The sequence below is a fragment of the Tamandua tetradactyla genome, chromosome 10, assembly GCF_023851605.1.
Source record: "Tamandua tetradactyla isolate mTamTet1 chromosome 10, mTamTet1.pri, whole genome shotgun sequence".
Classification (NCBI taxonomy): Eukaryota; Metazoa; Chordata; class Mammalia; order Pilosa; family Myrmecophagidae; genus Tamandua; species Tamandua tetradactyla.
In genome coordinates this window covers 23097374-23117109 of record NC_135336.1, presented here as the reverse complement: position 1 = coordinate 23117109, position 19736 = coordinate 23097374, and the positions used below count along the sequence as shown (strand labels likewise).

At 35.3% G+C, this 19736-nt stretch overlaps 1 protein-coding gene across 3 annotated transcripts in view; it reads right to left on the bottom strand.

The window, feature by feature from the left end:
- KPNA1 (karyopherin subunit alpha 1) overlaps positions 1 to 19736 on the bottom strand; it is a 149252-nt gene that overhangs the window by 23887 nt on the left and 105629 nt on the right. For all 3 annotated transcript variants that reach the window (XM_077118152.1, XM_077118153.1, XM_077118154.1), the window contains 7 exons: positions 16695 to 16826; positions 13948 to 14036; positions 13415 to 13514; positions 12792 to 12955; positions 11903 to 11981; positions 7717 to 7842; positions 146 to 273 (listed from right to left, as the gene is read on the bottom strand). In XM_077118152.1, coding sequence (XP_076974267.1) covers positions 146 to 273; positions 7717 to 7842; positions 11903 to 11981; positions 12792 to 12955; positions 13415 to 13514; positions 13948 to 14036; positions 16695 to 16826 — 818 coding nt within the window. The remainder of the gene's footprint in view (positions 1 to 145; positions 274 to 7716; positions 7843 to 11902; positions 11982 to 12791; positions 12956 to 13414; positions 13515 to 13947; positions 14037 to 16694; positions 16827 to 19736) is intronic.

The window sequence follows — 19736 nt, the reverse complement described above, 5'->3', positions numbered from 1 at the left end:
AATAAGATCCTCTCACTCACCTTATCCTCAAATGTAGCTAATCTTCCATTCTAGGTAATGCTGGGGAATAGGAGAGGCAGTTGGGAAAGATGGGAGAAAAAAATTTTTCCTTTAAATCACAAGACATTACCTGGCTAGTACTTACTTGATCTGTTCAGCTGATCCTCCAGAAGTTGCATTGGTGATGGCCCAGGCTGCTTCTTTCCTTGTCCGAAACTCAGCAGTTTGCAAAATACTAATGAGGGCTGGAAAAATATTGGCATCTATCACAGTCTGAAATTCAAGAAATGAAAAAGGAAATTATTTCATGATATTTGGGGATGGCTGAGATGGAGAATTTTTTTTAATTAATTTAAAAAATTTTTAAAAAAAATATGACAAGAAAAAACACATTCTTAACATATGATCATTCCATTCTATGTATATAAACAGTAATTCACAATATCATCACATAGTTGCATATTCATCATCATGATCATTTCTTAGAACATTAGCATCAATTCAGAAAAAGAAATAAAAAGACAACAGAAAAAAATGCATACATACGATATCCCTTACCCCTCCCTTTCACTGATCACTAGCATTTCTTTTTTTTTAAATTTTTAAAAAATTTTATTAATTAAAAAAATTACAAGAAACAAACATTCCCAACACATACACTAAGCAATTCACAATATCATCACATAGTTGCATATTCATCATCATGATCATTTCCCAGAACATTAGCATCAATTCAGAAAAAGAAATAAAAAGACAACAGAAAAATATAACAGAAAAAAAACACTTTACAGGCAATACCCCTTACTGATCCCTTTCATTGATCACTAGCATTTCAAACTAAATCTATTTTAACATTTGTTCCCCCTATTATTTATTCTTACTCCATATGTATCTCTCATCTGTTGACAAGGTAGATAAAAGGAGCATCAGACACAAGGTTTTCACAATCACACAGTCACTTTGTGAAAGCTGTATCATTATACAATCATCTTCAAGAAACATGGCTACTGGAACACAGCTCTACATTTCAGGCAGTTCCCTCCAGCCTCTCCATTACATCTTGGAAAACAAGGTGATATCTACTTAATGCATAAGAATAACCTCCAGGATAACCTCTTGACTCTATTTGGAATCTCTCAGCCATTGACACTTTGTCTCATTTCACATTTCCCCCTTTTGGTCGAGAAGGTTTTCTCAATCCCTTGATGCTGGGTCTCAGCTCATTCTAGAGTTTTCCTAAATCCCTTGATGCTGAATCTCAGCTCATTCTGGGATTTCTGTCCCACGCTGCCAGGAAGGTCCATACCCCTGGTAGTCATGTCCCATGTAGACAGGGGGAGGGTGGTGAGTCTGCTTGCTGTGTTGGCTGGAGAGAGAGGCCACATCTGTGCAACAAAAGAGGTTCTCCTGGGGGTGACTCTTAGGCTTAATTTTAAGTAGCTTGACCTATCCCCTGTAGGGTTAAGTTTCATATGAACAAACCCCAAGACTGGGGGCTCAGCCTATAGCTTTGGTTGTCCACACTGCTTGTGAGAATATCAAGAATTTAACTTGGGGAAGTTGAGTTTTCCCCCATTCTCACCATTCAAATATTTTTCCACTCACTGAACAAATCACTCTGGGATTCATCAGGGCATCACTCTGGACAAACCAAAAATATCTCATGTCCTATACAAAGTTCCATATACTTAAGGTGTTCAATCAACTATCTACATAAGTTATATTAGGAGATGCACTAGTCAAAGTATAGATTTGTACCAAATAAACATTTTTTTGCTTTAGTCTTACACATTAGTTGAAATTTTAAAATATTAAGTACCATCTATTTTCAGTACACTGCAGTAATGACATTCTTTTGTTCTTCCTCATGCAAAAACATTTTTTAAATTTGTACATTTAGCCACTATCATTACACACTCTAGGAATTCCTAGATTACACCATCTCAATCTTTATCATCTATCTTTCTTTGTGATTTCATTTATGCCCCAGCCCTCCTCCCTCTATCATTCTCATATGCAGCTTCATTCAGTGTTTTAACATAATTGTATTACAGTTAGGTAATATCTGTCCGTTTCTGAGTTTTTATATTCAGTTCTGTTGCACAATCTGTATCCCTTCAGCTCCAATTACCCAATATCTTACCCTATTTCTATCTCCTGATGGTCTCTGTTACCAAGGAAATATTCCAAGTTTATTCACTAATGTCAGTTCATATCAGTGAGACCATACAGTATTTGTCTTTTTGTTTCTGGCTAATCTCACTCAGCATAATGTCCTTAAGGTCCATGCATGTTGTTACATACTTCATAACTTTATTCTGTCTTACAGCTACATAATATCCCATCTTATGTAAATGTCACAGTTTGTTTAGCCAACTGTCTGTTGATGGACATTTTGGCTGTTTCCATCTCTTGGTAATTGTTAATAATGCTGCTATAAACATTGGTGTGTAAATGTCCATTTGTGTCCTTAGCCTCGTGTCCTTTGAGTAGAGACAGCATATAGATGGGTCCTGTTTTTTAATCCATTCTGCCAGACTATGTCTTTGGATTGGAGAGTTCAATTCATTAACATTCAGTGTTATTACTGCATGGGTACTACTTTCTTCTACTATTTTGCCTTCTGGATTTTATATGTCATATCTAATTTTCCTTCTTTTTACCTTTACTCATAGTCTTCCTTTCTACACTCTTCTCCACACATCTCTCTTCTGTCTAAGTATCTGTCTCTAGTGTTCCCTTTAGTATTTCTTGCAGAGCTGGTCTCTTGGTCACAAATTCTCTCAGTGATTTTTTTGTCTGAAAATGTTTTCATTTCTCCCTCATTTTTGAAGGACAATTTTGCTGGATATAGAATTCTTGGTTGGCAGTTTTTCTCTTTTAATAATTTAAATATATTATCCCATTGTCTTCTCGCCTACATGCTGCTGAGAGATCTGCGCATAGTCTTATTGGGCTTCCCTTGTATGTGATGGATTGCTTTTCTCTTGCTGCTTTCAAGATCCTCTCTTTCTCTTTGACCTCTGACATTCTGATTATCAAATGTCTTGGAGTATGTCTATTTGGATCTATTCTCTTTGGGGTATGCCGCACTTCTTGGATCTGTAATTTTAAGTCTTTCATAAGAGTTCGGAAATTTTCAGTGATAATTTCCTCCATTAGTTTTTCTCCTTTTTCCTTCTTTTCTCCTTCTGGGACACGCACAACACGTATATTCATGCACTTCATATTGTCTTTCAATTCCCTGAGGCCCTGCTCATATTTTTCCATTTTTTTCCCTATAGTTTCTGTTTCTTGTCGGATTTCAGATGTTCCGTCCTCCAGTTCAGAAATCCTATGTTCTGTCTCTCGAAATCTACCATGGTAGGTTTCCATTGTTTTTTTCATCTCTTCTACTGTGTCTTTCATACCCATAAGTTCTGTGATTTGTTTTTTCATACTTTCAGTTTCTTCTTTTTGTTCTTTCCTTGCCTTCTTTATATCCTCCCTCAATTCATTGATTTGGTTTTTGATGAGGTTTTCCATGCCTGTTCGTACATTCTGAATTAACTGCTTCAGCTCCTGTATGTCATTTGAATTGTTGGTTTGTTCCTTTGACTGGGCCATATCTTCAATTTTCCTAGTGTGATTTGTTATTTTTTGCTGGTGTCTAGGCATTTAATTACCTTAATTAGTTTATTCTAGAGATTGCTTTCACTTCTTTTATCTTGGGTTTTCTTGCTGGATGAATTTGTTCTTTGACATTCCGTTCAGCTTTATCTGGACCTTTAGCTTAAGTTTTGTTTAACAGAGAAGAATTTTTCAGTTCTTGTTTTCTTGTTTCTTGCCCTGCTTGTGTGGTGCCTTTCCCCAATAAACACTTAGGAGGGTCTACTTAGATATTATAGACCCCAGCCAGATTTTCCCAGACCAAACTGGCCTCCTATCAGGAGAAAAGAGTCACCTGCATCGGTTTTCCCTGAGGGTGAGACCCAGCAGGTTGAAAGACTTTCCTGTGAAGTCTCTGGACTCTGTTTTTCTTATCCTGCCCAGTATGTGGCACTTGTCTGACTGCAGGTCCCACCAGCATAAGATGATGCAGTACCTTTAACTTTGGCAGACTCTCCCTGCTGGGAGCATGGTAGAGACAGAGGAGAGGTTGTAGCCTGGTTTTAATGGCTTCAAATTACCAAGCCCTGGTGTGTGAATTCCTTGATGGAGGGATTCCACCTGGGTGGGGCTTCACCCCTTCCCTGGGGAAGGCACAAGCTCCAAAAGAGTTCACTTCTGCCTATGCCTGGGGCAGTTGCAGCCTGAAAAGTCCTGCCGCTGTATCCAGAGGCAGTCAAGCCTTTGTAGATACACAGCGACAAAAACCTGTTTCCTTCTTCTTTTTTTTCCCCCTTTTTCTGTCAGTCCTGCCTTCTTTTCACCAGGGCAAAAATCAGTAACCTCCACTTTGATCAGGTTCACCTAAGCTGGGGGCCTATTTTTAGTAGTCAGAATTTGTTAATTAGTTCCACAATTGGCGTTTGATTGTGCCCAGTCCCTGCTGCTGGTAAAGTCCTTTCCTTTCCCCTTTGGGAAGCAGCCTGCGGGGGAGGGGCATTGGCCACCACAGCTTTGGGAACTCATGGTTCTGGGGGGTGCTCACGGCCGGTCCAGCTGGTCCAGACTGGGGTACGCTGTCTGTCTGGTTACTATCGTGGCTCCGGGAGTTGTTCTGTACGGTTTCTGGTTATTTAATAGTTGTTCTGGAAGATGAACTAAAATGTGCACGTTGTTAAGCTGCCATCTTGACCCGGAAGTCCCCCAACACTAGCATTTCAAACCAAGTTTATTTTAACATTTGTTTCCCCTATTATTTATTTTTATTCCATATGTTTTACTCATGTGTTGATAAGGTAGATAAAATGAGCATAAGACACAAAGTTTTCACAATCACATGGTCACACTGCAAAAGCTATAACACTAAACAATCATTCAGTAAGAACATGGCTTACTGGAACACAGCTCTACATTTTCAGGCAGTTCCCTCCAGGCTCTCTGTTATGCCTTAACTAAAAATGTGATATCTATTTAATGCATAAGAATAACCTTCAGGATAACCTCTCGACTCTGGAATCTCTCAGCCATTGACACTTTATATTATCTCATTTCTCTCTTTCCCTGTTCAGACGAGAAGGTTTTCTCAATCCCTTGGTGCTGAGACCCAGCTCATTCTAGGATTTCCGTCCCATGTTGCCAGGAAGGTCCACACCTCTGGGAGTCATGTCCCACGTAGAGAGGGGGAGGGCAGTGAGTTTGCCTGTCATGTTTGCTGAGAGAGAGAGGCCACATCTGAGCAACAAAAGAGGTTCTCTGGGGGTGACTCTTAGGCTTAAGTAGGATTGGCCTATCCTTTGTAGGGTTAAGTTTCTTATGAACAAAGTTCAGCCTATAGCTTTGGTTGTCCACACTGCTTGTGAGAATATCAAGAATTCAACTTGGGGAAATTGAATTTTCCTCCTTTCTCACCATTCCTCAAAGGGGACTTTGCAAATACTTTCTTATTCACTGTTCAAATCACTCTGGGATTTCTCAGGGCCATCACTGAGGACAAACCAACAAAATCTCATGCCCTACTCAAGGTTCCATGTACTTATGGTGTTCAATTAAGCTGTCTACATAAGTTCTATTAGGAAATGCCCTAGTCAAAATATAAATTTTGTACCAAATAAACATTTTTTGCTTTAGTCTCACACATAAGTTAAAATTTTAAAATACTAATTACTATCAATTTTAAACACCCTGCAGTAATGACATTCCTATGTCATTTAAAATTTGTACATTTAGTCACTATCACTATATACTCTAGGTATTACTAGATTATACCTTATCAGTCTTTATCGTCTTTCTTTCTGATTTCATTTGTGCCCCCAGCCCTCCTTCTTCTATCATTCTCCCATTCAGCTTCATTCAGTGTTTTAGCATAATTGTATTATAATTAGGTAGTATTGTGCTATCCATTTCTGAGTTTTTACAATCAGTCCTGTTGCACAATCTGTATCCCTTCAGCTGCAATTACCCAATATCTTACCCTATTTCTATCTCCTGATGGTCTCTTTACCAATGAAATTCTCCAAGTTTATTCACTAATGTCAGTTCATATCAGTGAGACCATACAGTATTTGTCCTTTTGTTTCTGGCTAATCTCACCTAGCATAATGTCCTTAAGGTCCACCCATGTGGTTACATACTTCATAACTTTATTCTGTCTTACGGCTGCATAATATTCCATCGTATGTGTATACCAGTTTGTTAAGCCACTCGTCTGCTGATGGACATTTTGGCTGTTTCCATGAGACCGAAAATTTTATGTTGTAAATATGTTACCACAATTTGAAAAAAAAAATGCCTTTAATGCTAATTATAACTTTCATGCTAGAGTCACTAACAACACCCCTCCTTCTGTTAAAATGAAAATTAGAAGGAGTTAAGTCCTCATTAACCCTAACCTTTTGGCTATACTTTTGTATCACTGGTAACAGGCTCCCTACAATCGGTGACTTTGTAATCTCCTAATTTTCTCCCTGACTTATTTCTCCTTCATTGTCCTCATTTATCCCACCTACATTATCAAATTATAAAAATTCACTTCTCTGTTCCTCTGCTAATCTCGCTTCTCTCAGCCTCAACTTCTGCATGTGTGCTATAATTTTCCAGTTCTCATCTCTCAAAGGAGCATGAGCTCAGGATGGCCAGCAGCTTGCTTTAGAGGTTAACTATTAGAGGTTAACTAGTAAACGCGAACATCATTTGCTTTCTACATCAGGTCTCCTTACAAGCCTCTCTAGTTCACAAAGGCTATTTGTTTATTCTAAATTCAATTAGTCACCAATGAAAATAACTTTTTCATTCTCAATTTAAAATATCCTGAATCCATCTTGTCCATTCCTTTACTGCCATCCTATTCCAACCATCACCTCCAAACTAGGTTATCAGAATAACATTCTAGTTGGATGGAATACCTTTACTTAATCCCTCCCATATACTAACACTAAAGAAGTCTTATTTTCTTCAAGTTTTTCCTTGGTTCAAGAACCTAAAATTGCTTCAAATAATTACCTGAGAATCCATGCATAAAAGCCTGGCGAGGGCAGCCAATCAACTGCAGCTGAAATCACCACCTATTATGCTACAGTTGCTACAGTCATCATCTTAGTTCCCACTCAGCATTCTTCGGATGACTAACCATACTTTCCTGGTCAAGAACTCTTTCTATTACAAACCAGTGAAGGAAGCAAGCAATGTTTAGTGGAAGACACTTAATCCTGGTCCTGTTATTTACTAAAGGTGCCCTTGAGCATCATTTTATTTCTCTAAGCCTGTTTAATTTGTAAGTGAAAATGTTGGATTAGATGTCCACTATAATTCCATTCATCTCAAAGTCCTATGAATCTGTGCTTTATCTTTTCTAAACCACTCCAACCTGGATCATCAAATATTGGAGTTATCAAATCTTTAAATATTAGAGTCACAGGGAAAAACCAGGGCCCAAGTATAAGTTTCAAAAGAGTTAATAACTATAAATTAGGATAAGAAAGTAAGAAATAGACAATGAAACAAGATAAAAATGTCAGAATTTGAAAGCTCAGGGGCTTTCAAAGAAATCATGAAAAAAATATATATTTTAAAGGCTGATTAAAAAAACTATTTTTCAATAAAAATTTAGTAAGACAGTTGATATTTTATTACCTGGATTTGTGCCCTATTTCCAGCAGTGATATTAGATATTGTCCAACATGCTTCCTTTTTGATAGATTCCTTTGGGCTACTCAGCAGATGCAATAAACTCTGCAGAGCTGAGCAATTCAAAATTACCTAAAAGAAAAAAAGGGAAAATTTTACTTGCTGTATTGGTTCAAGTAAATCTTTATAATTCAGAGACGGTATATTAGAAAAAATATAGGAAGAAAAATAATGCCTCCACGTAAGAGTTTTAGAAACAAGTAAACAGTTTTAAATATGTAAAAAAGGATTGACTAAAAAAATAAAAAGGATTAGCTATTAAAAATTAGTTTCTAAGGGTATCAAATTGGATTCACTGTACACATCCACAATTGCTAAAACTGTACTTGATAAGGCACAATAAAGAATGTTAGACTTAGTAATGAGACAGAACTACTTATATTTGTACAAGATTTTAAACTTCTTTCAGATGGGTAAACATGAAGTCAGTAAGTAAGCAGTGTTCTCAGGTTTTTAAGTCATCTGATAACTCTACCTGTTAGTCAATGAACCAATACACACTTAATAAGCACCTTCAATGTGCTTAATGAAATGCTTTACAGAATGCAGAAATAAAAAGGATATGACCCAACTATAAAATGGCTTGCAGAGGTAAATGAGACAAGACAAATAAACATGAAGAAGATGATCTCTCTTACCAGACACTAAAATCATAAAGATACAATGATGAAAGAAGTATGTGGTGGGCTCAAGAAACAATCACTAAATACAGAATAGATATTTATCCCAGAAACAAATGCAGGTATTTATAAAGAATTAAGTATATAATATAATTAATCCTCCAATGACTGGTGGTTTAACAGATGGTTGTAAAATAAACGGTTAACTAGCTAAAGAACATTTTTTGCATCAATTCTTAACCCTATCACCAAAACAAAATTGTAAGTAATTTAAAAGAGTAAATATGAAGAAAAGAAACCATAAATAAAAGAAAATATAAATATATGGCTTATCATAGGATGGTGAAAGACTGTCCAAGCATAAAAATTTCACATGTCAAAAATCATAAGAAAATTAAAATCACACTATATAATGTGAAAAAAAATATTTGCAACAAATAAAAGGGTTGCTAACCTCAATATGTAAGTTGGTAAGACACTAAAATTTTAGTAGAAAATTACCTCACAAGTAATGAAAGAAAATGTAGATTAAAATGAAGTCATAACAGTAACTTATAGTTAAATGGGTACAATCTCTAAAATCAGTATGATATCAATAAAATTTTTAAAATGCACACAATTTGCCACAAATAATTCTACTTCTGGTGTGTCTACCCAGAGATTATAAAGCTCACAACAGAATGTTTAGTGAACACTATGAAAAGAAGAGTGCATAAAACTGTACAGACTACAATAAATGTGTTAGAAAGTATATATATATATATATATATATATATATATATATATATATATGAATAAGAAAAAAGATTAGAAAGAAATACCATAAACAATGATAGTATCTTTAGGTAGTGGAGTTATTGATAACTTTTTAATATCTTCACATTTTCCTACATGCCAAATTTTCTATAAGGCAAAATATTTTTATAATCTGTGGAAAAATAAACTTTTAAAAGCAAGATAAAGAGCAGTATAAGAGAAGTTACAAAACAATTTTGATAACACCAAATAAAGTGTCAAAATAAACACACAGAAGTTGAAGACAATACTTGGAGAGAAGCAATCAGAAAAGAAGACTTCATGGCAGGGTCTTGAAACACAGATAGGATTTTATAAGCAAAGAAGGAAGACACAGCAGATACAATGGCTGTAAATGAAAAAGTGCCATAATTCATAAGACAAGAATGCACCAGTGAAGTTACAAGGAAGTATTCTATACCCAAAGATTTGTAATAGGCCAGAAAGAAGAATGAGGCTAAAATTCAAACTCCTTATAGTGTCTTTCAAAGTTCTTTTACCCATTGGCACTAAAGAAACTCACTGTTTCTAAGAGGAAAATAAATAATGTGAACAAGGTTATTTTAAGAAAGGATAAGCTGATACTAGGCAAAAATAAATTGAGAGCTTTAATTGCTTGGGAGAACACAAAGCAAACTAGGTGCATACAGCAACAACCCTTGTGTGTGAGCAGACATGGACCAAAATGAGGTAATCAGGTGTGGCTCTAGCAACAATAAGAATCAACAAGACTTGGTGACTTGTTATACACAAAGATGAGAGAAGACACCAAGTATGACAGCAAAGTTTCAAATGTGGGTGAATAAGTGAACAGTTTCATATATCACTGACAGATATAAGAAATATCAGGACTTAGAATTTGCTTTGTAGGGAAAGAAGATAAACTCTGAGAGTCAAATATGAGGCATGCAAACAGAAATATCTAACAGACAACTGGAAACATGGAACCAGAACTTGCGAGAGATCAGAACTAGATGTATGGATTCAGAAATTCATTCATTCAATAAATACTTTTTGAGTTTCTACACATGGTGCCAGATTACGGAGGCACAGTAATGAACAAGATTGACACAGTTCCCCTCTAGAAGCAGAGACAGAATACAGTGTGATAAGTACTATGATGGAGTGTGAATATATGAGGTAGTGGTCAGTGCAGAGATGAGGATTTTCCACACAAAGGGAAAAAAGTGTGCAGACATTCAGAGCTGAGACTGAGCATTGCTAACTCAAGGAATAAACATGGTAAGACAGAAACTATTAGTAATGGTAAATATTTGACAATTTCCTTTTTTTAAAATAGCAAATACACTTACACAGTTCAAAAATTCAGAAAGTATAGAGGTTATATAGTTAAAAGCCTTCTTTCCATTCCTTTACTCCAGCCACCCACTTCTCCACCAAAGACAACTAATGTTCTTAGTTTCCTATGTATCCTTCCAGGGAAATTTTATACAAATACAATCAAATATATATTCTCATTCCCTCCCCTTTTTCTTTTTACATAAATGGTAACATCTTCTATACACTGTTCTGTCTTTTTCTTCTTTCTAAACAATATGACCTGGATATTTTCCATATCAGTAATATAGAAGTTTCTTTATTTTGTTGAATAGACTCCTCTGTATAGGGGCCAAGATGTGGGAATGGTACAAGAAATGTCTCAACTAAGCACTGGCAGGGATGGATAAAGATGGAATAATAGAACTTAGTGACTGATAAGAGAGATGGAGGAGAGGGAAGAATCAAGCTGATGTCTAGGTTTATGGCCTGGGCAACTATTAACGCCATTCACTGATATAAGGAATATTAGCAGAGGTCCAGATATAAAGGGGAAAACAATGAGTTTCCACGTGAACATGATAAAGCAAATATTAGAGTTGAAAGAAACCTTAGTGAACAAAATCAGAGATGAGAAAAGTGACAACATTAAGTATCTTGTTCAGAGTCAGAGCTGGTTAAAGAAGAGCTAAGGCTAAAATGTAACTCCCAATTCTCAACCCACAAAGGTGTTATCAACAAAGGTTATAATGAAAGTTGTCAATAAGATTGATGAATGAAGCTGAAGGACTAACTCCTGGAGGGTGTTTTCGATTAGAAGGGAAAAGGTATTTGTCAAAGAGAAATAAATGGTCAATGAGACAAGAAAACCAAAATACTTCAATATCACAGAAATCTAGGAAGATTATTTAAAGATGTTGTCAATGCAGATGAGAGATCAGGGAAATCAACTCCAACTGGTATGCTTTGGTACAGCTAATGAGCTGAGCAGGTGGTGATGTCAGAAAGTCAAAAGAAACTGTAAAGTGCAAGAATTCTCCTTATACAAGAGACTTGTACATGTACAAAAGGGAAGAAACTATCAGAGAGGATGAGATGAAGTGACAGAGATAGAGAAGGGATGCTTCTAGAGGTTTTATTTTGCTGCTCACAAAAAACCATTTCAACTATAAAGAGTAGTTGGAAACAAAGATCTGTGTGCCCAATAGAAAAAGTCAAATTACATAGGCACTCAAAATTGCCACAAGTAACAGGTTAGGATAGAGATACTGAAGGTGTTGAGAGTAGTTACCTGAGTCAAGACATTAAACATACATTAATGAAAACAGTATGTACATCAATTTCCCCTAATAATATGGAGTTAAATTTATCTTAGAATTATGGTCATGGGCTCAATATACTTTTTTTGAATAGAATAAAACTTAAATAGTCATTTATACCTGTGTCTGAATATCATCCCCTGTGACAATGTTTCCTACAGCTCGCAAGGCAGGAGAAACCACTTTATAATCATTATGCCTACAACCATAAAAAGAAGTGTTATATTTAACATCCCAAGAAGAACAGCCTTTCCCCTTATTTAACATTTTTGGCTTAAAACTACAAATGTTTTCTAGTAATTTTTTTCCAGCGTCTTAATCACTTGGATTTCAAGTTTTCCCTCTCATTCTTTAATATGTTTCATTTTCCTTTTACTTGTTTCTCTATGATTGCTGAGATAATGGAAAGCAATAATTAACATTTATACAGATAGCACCTTTCAGTTTTATAAATTATACAATTTTTGCAGGGGTGAAAACATGTCAACAGCTGAACTAACTTAAAAGTGAAAGCCTGGCTTCAGACTTCAAATACTAAACTCTTCCTAATAAATCTCTGTTGCCTTACAATAATAATAACAATAATAATAAATAAAAATAATAATAATAAAACCTCCTCATAGCCCTTTATACATCTGAAGACAGATATTCAATTCTGGCAGACTGTAATCTGAATATTCTTTAATCTTTCCTACAGGTACTATTTTCTCTCCTTGTTAATAAGATTGATCACTCTTTAAAAAACTTTGTCAGTTCCTGCACATTTATTCTGAGATCCAATGACTATTAGTTGGAACTATATAGTCAGTTTTCCAAATGTTTCTGCTACAGGACTGCTAACAACAGAGGAGGGTGAGGTTCTTTATATGCCTCAAAAAAACAAAAAGATTTGGGCATTAAAATAACAGTAACAAAAGTCAGCAGCCCAAAGCACAAAAAACACAATGTATAATCAATTACTAACTGAACCACTCCAAAAAAATCAGACGCTTTCTTAAAGATAGCTTACATCAGCAGTTCCACAAGTCTCCTACAGACGCCTGCATCAATGACTGCTTGAATTTTATCATTAGGGCCATCTGATAGATATGAGAGCGCCCAGCAGGCATCAGCCAGCACATCAGTGTCACTGACAAAGAGCAACCAGGAAAGCACATTCAGACAGGGGGAAACCTGCAAAAGGAAGGTGATATAAGTTATGCATACTATTTGTGGACTCTCGGTTTTCTTTGATGAGGCGTCAAAGCCCAAGTAAACTAAATTCAAAGAGCAAAGATTCAAATACAACTCTTAAGAATGAGAGTCCTTGGCAAAAACCACTTTGCAGTTTTTGAACGGAACTTTCAAAAGTACTAAAGCTAGGGAATTCCGTATTTTAGATATTTGTTATGAATAATAAAAAGTACTAGGTTTTAGGATCAATTCAGGGCTTTTTACAGGGAGTAAAAAATTACTCTAAATCAAAAACAAACAATAACCAAAAAAAAAACCCCTGCTTCTCTAGAAACAAACCAATTTCTAACCTTATAGATTTTGTTAAAAATCTTATCTCTTTTAGTTCACATTAAAATTGGATGCTATGCTCTTTTACTTGTGCTTTTTCTACTAATTTTCCACAAGCATAATTCTTACCTTTGCAAATTCTGGAGGTGGACTTTTTCCTCTACAGAGATTAGACAAAGCCCACACTGCATTCCGGGTCATGGTCAGACGGTTTTGCTTTGAAAATAACCTATAAGCATGATGATATAATTGTAAACCATTTGACAGATATTAATTCTCTGACAGCACAAGCTAAATACTAAACCATTTAATTCTACTAATAAACAGATGTCCTCAAATAACTTTTCCTCAGAACAATGAAGCTTCAATAATTGTAATTCTCAAAATTCAGAATTTTGGCACTGGAAAGAAGAGTACTTGAAGAAATGACCACAACAAACTAACAAGAAATTATCTGGATTGGAAAATAATACTAGGAAATCCAAAATCCTATCAACAGATGTACTGTTTTCTGATGAACCTCCCAAGGTTTTATTACTACAAAAAAAAAAGAAGAAATTCAAAATCATTTCCAAAGATGTACTGCTTTCTAAGGAACCTCCCAAGGTTTTATTACTACAAAAAAAAAACAAAACAAACAGAAGAAAGAGAAAGAAACTTACTGCAACAGTGGAGGAAGGATATTGCAGTCTAAGACATAATCCCTGCACATGGTACTATCTCCAGCAATGTTACCAAGAGCCCAGACTGCCTGAGAAAGAATTACTCATTAATCATGGGTTAAAGCGTAATCCCCTCATAATTCTTTCAAAAATGATGCCAGCATATCACAACAACTCTTTACATACAGTAATTAATCAACATATTATATATAGACATTAACTATTAACATTCCTAAGTTTAATAATCAGGGAGTCAAATGACATTGTGGTGTGGCTGGGGGAAGAAGACCAATAATATTCTACTGTACAATATACTGAAGGAAATGTGAATATTCATGCCAGTAAGCTTATTAAGGAAAGGGATCATTTCTCATATTCTTTATCTCCCGATTCCCACACCTACATATGTTCTTGGTACTTAACAGAGATTAAAATGGCTTACCTAGCTGGGTAAAAATACATGTTAATCATCCAGTTAGTTATCTGCAAGGTTAACTCCCAGGTCTCTAGTTTTTGAGTACAGCCAATAGTGTGGATGTGTCAAATTAAGCTGGAGGAGTCTCCCTGCACTTGTGGAACTGATCAAACTGCAATCTCCAGCTCCAGTCTGGAGCCAAAATTTTGAATTTTTTATAGGTGATATATTTGGATTCTTCTCAATGTCAAAACAGTTTAGCAGAGTTCACCATCAGGTTGTATAAGAAGATACGTTACCCAACAAGACACACTGCAATGAAAAGCTTTACATACCAGCTGAGTTAATAGCCTTACTTGGCCATGAAGACTGTTGTGTGGCTCCTGGTAGTTCCAAGCCCATGATTAACTTTTCATGGACTTGAGAGCCATTAAATTTCAAGGAGTATTTGTGGAGAAATTTAGAGGGCACCCTAAGAATATACTTATGAGTTTTGAGTCTATTTATGGGGGGAAGTCCCTATGGAAGGTCTCTTTTGACTAGTCAAGTTTTCCCCCACACTGCATAATTCAGCAGAAACTAGATGAGCTTGGAGTGTAAGTGAATGGAACTGACACTCTGTTCTCTCTACCTAAAGGCCAACTCAATAGCAAGCAAACCCTTAGGCAGCTTAGCTTGAAGACACACTGTTTACCCTTATTTTTCTAAGAGATCAGTGGGAACCTCTTGGATAAGCCTATTGGGATCCATCTAAATTATCTGATGGTTTGATTCAGGTATAGCTATATAGGGAGTTAATCCAGCTACATCAATAGTTAGCTTATACACCAGAAATAATTTTCACATACGCTCACTGGCCTGTGAAGTCTAAGATGGGAATTTCAGGATGGAAAAGCACAATTTAAAGCTTCATAGGAGTACATACGCAGTTATTTCTGACCAGAACTCTAGTTTTGCAATATGACCAAAATTAAGGAGTATCAACAACGATCAGGCTCTAGCAAGATAAAAGGCAAACTTTAGACAATCCATCCATTTCTACAGCAAAATTAAAGTGAATGTGTGTATCTACTTAAAAGTTAATAAAAGTGACTTCCACTTTCTGGTCTGTCTCAGAATTGTCTTAAAATTATTATCATTATTACTATTTTTTGCATGGGCAGGCACCAGGAATCGAACCCAGGTCTCTGGTATGGCAGGTGAGAACTCTGCCACTGAGCCACCACTGCCTGCCTTATTTTATTTTTTTAAAAACTTGGAACCCCATTTCAAATCTTGCCAACCTTGGTTCAAAGGTCCCTAAGAGATTACTATTAGAATTAATGGTGATTTGTTAAAATGGCAAATCCTTTCATTTTTATTTTTAAAAAATTTTAAAAAGGGGAAGAAGGCCCTATTGCCTTGATAGAAACAACCTTGGCATTTTTCAGCATTAATGTAAAAATAACATTCCTATGACACATTTTCAAAGAACTACTTTCTTATTTACTGAACGAAGTAAAACATTGCTAAATGTGCTTTACATGATTATGCCACTGTTGAAAGTTATCTGCACTGTCATAAAGGAATTTTATTTTAAAATGCATTTTAAGCTGGCTGACATGAGAAAACAGTTAAAGAATTTAAGAGCAAGCAAAATGCAGATAATTTTATTAAATTTTAGGTGTAAAGGATATATTAATTACTTTGTGATGGTTCCATGGTTGTACCCATATGTCAGCACTTATCAAATTGCATACTTTATATATATAGTTTATTGGATATCAATATTGCCGCAATAAAGCTGTAAAAAATACTTATTTACCACTGATTTATATTTACAAATTTGATAAAGGGGGCTGTGATAACAAGTTCATGCTTTTTATATATTTTTTAGGTCTCTCTACATATATGTATACCTATATACACACACACCAGAGGCAGATATGTGATATGTACATCATAGGGAATTTTGTTCTCCTGTATGGCAGGCAAGAACTACCTGTGTACCCTGTGTTTTCTACATCTTTTCCTTCATGAAAGCTGCAAAGACCTGTAGTTCAATCAACCTAGAGAGTCCTACAAGAAAAAGTTCTATCAGTAACTATTTACAAGCTCTAAAAAAATGTTTCTATATGGCTTAAAGAATTTCAAGGTTGGAAGGGAAAAAAATAGTTAAAGTGTCTAGGAAATTCTGCTTATATCCTCTACGAAATTCTCTACTTTAAGTTTAGATTTCTAGAATAGTCCCACGAATTGCCATGACCAAGAGGTGAAATGAGGCCCTGACTTATATAAGACCAAAGGGAGAAATTGCATTCTTTCATCTGCTTCTCTTTATTTGATTTTTTACCTGCTCCTGGACATCTTCAAACTCTGAGCTGAGCAACTCTATGAAGATGGGAACAGCACCTGCCTGAATCACAATCCGGGTCTGCAGAGAATTCCCTGAAGCAATATTTGTCAGTACCCAAGCTGATTCAAACTATAAAAATAAAAATAATTTTTCATTAGAACTTAATATCTGGTTTACTTATAATAAAGTTTTCTGTACATGAAGGAAAGAGTCATTCAATCTATCAGTTGAATAACATGTATTAATTTTAAAGAAATTCCCAGAAGAAATATCTCAGCCTAGAGGAATATTCAAGGTATCTAAATTTTCAAATCAAGGGCTGACACACAACCAGAAAAAGGAGGGAATTCTTCATGTGCTGATATGGAAATCTCCTGAGGAATGAATACAAAAATCAAATGCAAAACAGCATACATTAAGATGCTATCACAATATATTTCTAAAAAAGTTTCGAAAAGAATACACACATTAATTTACTTATAGTACAAAATATCTCTGGAAGATAGCATGAGGAATTTCAAATACTTATTGACCTTGTAACTAGGAAACAAGAGTGAGAAAGACACTTTTCACTGTAAAGCCTTATGTACCCTTTTGGACTTGTACCATGTACATGACCCAACTTAACAAAAAACTTTTTTTGAAGGAAGAGAAAAGTAAAATGGAAAGAGAACATTAATGTTAAATGTGTAAAATATAAGCACAAAGAAAAAGGCAAAAGATATCTTAAATAAGGAGGTCAAAGTGAATTAAGAGGCATACAATTAATAAAAATTGCCACTCGAGAGCATAAGAGCTTCCAATAAAAGAAAAATCTCCAAACCAAAGTACAGAAATAAGATTATCTTTTCAAGACCATTACTAAAAGGGAGAAAGGTGAGTAACCTGAATAATTAAAGCAATGGTAAACAGAAGACACAAAGGGAATTAATTAAAGCCAAAAAATTATAGCATATTAATTTTATATATCCATTTCTACAGTAACTTGACTCTTCAGCTTAATATTAAGAAATCAAAATGAACTCTTACATTTCTATTAGATAAGGTTTCTTAACTGAATTTTGAGCTTGTTTCCTTCTCTCCTTTTATCTTCTATTTATTTCTTAATGAAGTACATATGCAAAAAAATAAAAAGTTCAGTGGTATGCTTGTTGAACATAAAACTGTGACCCAAGTTAAAAGGCAACTGTCACATGAAAAACTAAGTCATTTATCTCTGGGCGTGGGGAAAGATGAAAGAAATGGGAAGACAATTTGATTAGCATAATCTAGAGCTCTATGAATGACAGCAAATTCATAGAAGACTCTTAAAGAAGAAAACGTTCAAAGAAACTATAAGTGACAAACACATGAGCAAGATGAAGAGGACGAATAGCCTAGCTGGACACTGATATTAAAACAGCAGGGAGGCCCAGAGTAAGAGCACCACAGTAAAAGGGCTTCGTTTGTGAAGCTCAGGAGACTTATAAATTAAACACTGAATATTACCAAGTAAAAACTTATCAGACATCAGGTCTGTAATTAAACTTCTGCTGAAATGAATGCTTGAATCCTTTTCGATCTGTCTGAATTAAAACTTTACACTTGTACAGTACTCTGTATTTTGAAAGCAGTATTCACATACTCTCAAGTGATCCTCACAACAGCCATTGCACAATGGTAAACAGAAGATATAAAGAGATTGGTAAACAGAAGATATGAATGCAATCAGAGAAGTAAGGTTTCTGGCCTTTCTAGTTTACAAATGAAGAAAGTGTCAGAGAGAAAGATTCAACAAGCTAACAATTTGAGCAATGTTACACAGCCAATGAGAAGTACTAGATTACAGTCTTGTAATCTAGTGAGCTATGAAACCCAGCCAATCCTCTTTAAAATACACACCTAACACTGCCATAAGAATCTTCAGTTGCTTGTAATTTTGGTACAAATGGCAAGAAATTTTGAATAGCAGTTTGCCAAGTTATTTGGTGGATGCAAAACGAAAAGATGGTTCACTTAAAACACATTTTCTTTCACTTACAAGGACAACTAATTAGTAAAACAGAGACAAATGATTTGTGTATAAAAGCAAGCTGTCCTACTAAAAGGCAGACTCAAAAGTTCAATAGCCATTAGATAATTCAGAGATAAAGTCAGAGAAATGACAACTGTGAGAAATACCAATCTGGAAAGAATGAATGAGATCAACACACATACTTATCTATTCTGAAAAGAAAAAGTATTGCAGTAAGATTTTGATGTAAAAGAAATGCTTATAATAACTTGAGTAGATAAATGTATGGTAAAGAGTTATTAGTGAGAAGAAATTACTTGGAATGCTAATTGGAGCCAGAGTTCAAACTGCTGTCTTATGAGGCTTAGCACAAAAATTTCTCAGACGAAATGAGAGTGAATTCCACAAACTGCTCAAGTGAATAAAAGGGAGAAGCAAATCAAAACTGAGTGATAATTAACAATTAGGAAAATGAAGAACACATGCATAATAGCCCAAATATGGATGGAATAAAATTTGGAAATTAGGACACCTCAGCAAACCAAAGAGTATGCTGAAATTACGTTTATTACTAAGAAGTACATGATGATACCCTCTGAATGCAAAGAAAGTTCAAGGCCTCTCTTGGTAAGAATGGGAATAAAAAAATAGTTTGCCATTACCAGGGACAGAAGTAGACAAACTTGTCCACTATTATAATAGTGCCATTGAGACGATTATCATGTGGATTCACGCATTAAAAGTACATTAACACACACACACACAATGTGTGTGATTTCCTATACCCACATGCATATGTATATTGTGTACGCACATTCACTCCTGTGAGTATAGGCCCATGTTAAAGTGTTGGAAAAAGAAACTTTCAAATGTATTTAATGTGTAAGTATGTTCCTATAAAATTGGCTTAACTCTGAATTATCTAGCTTCCATTTCGTAATGGACTTTTCATAATGTTTTAAGCTGTATTTCACTGGGTTCTGGAGTCTTTTTTTTTTAACATGGGCAGGCAGCGGGAATTGAACCTGGGTCCTCTGGCATGGCAG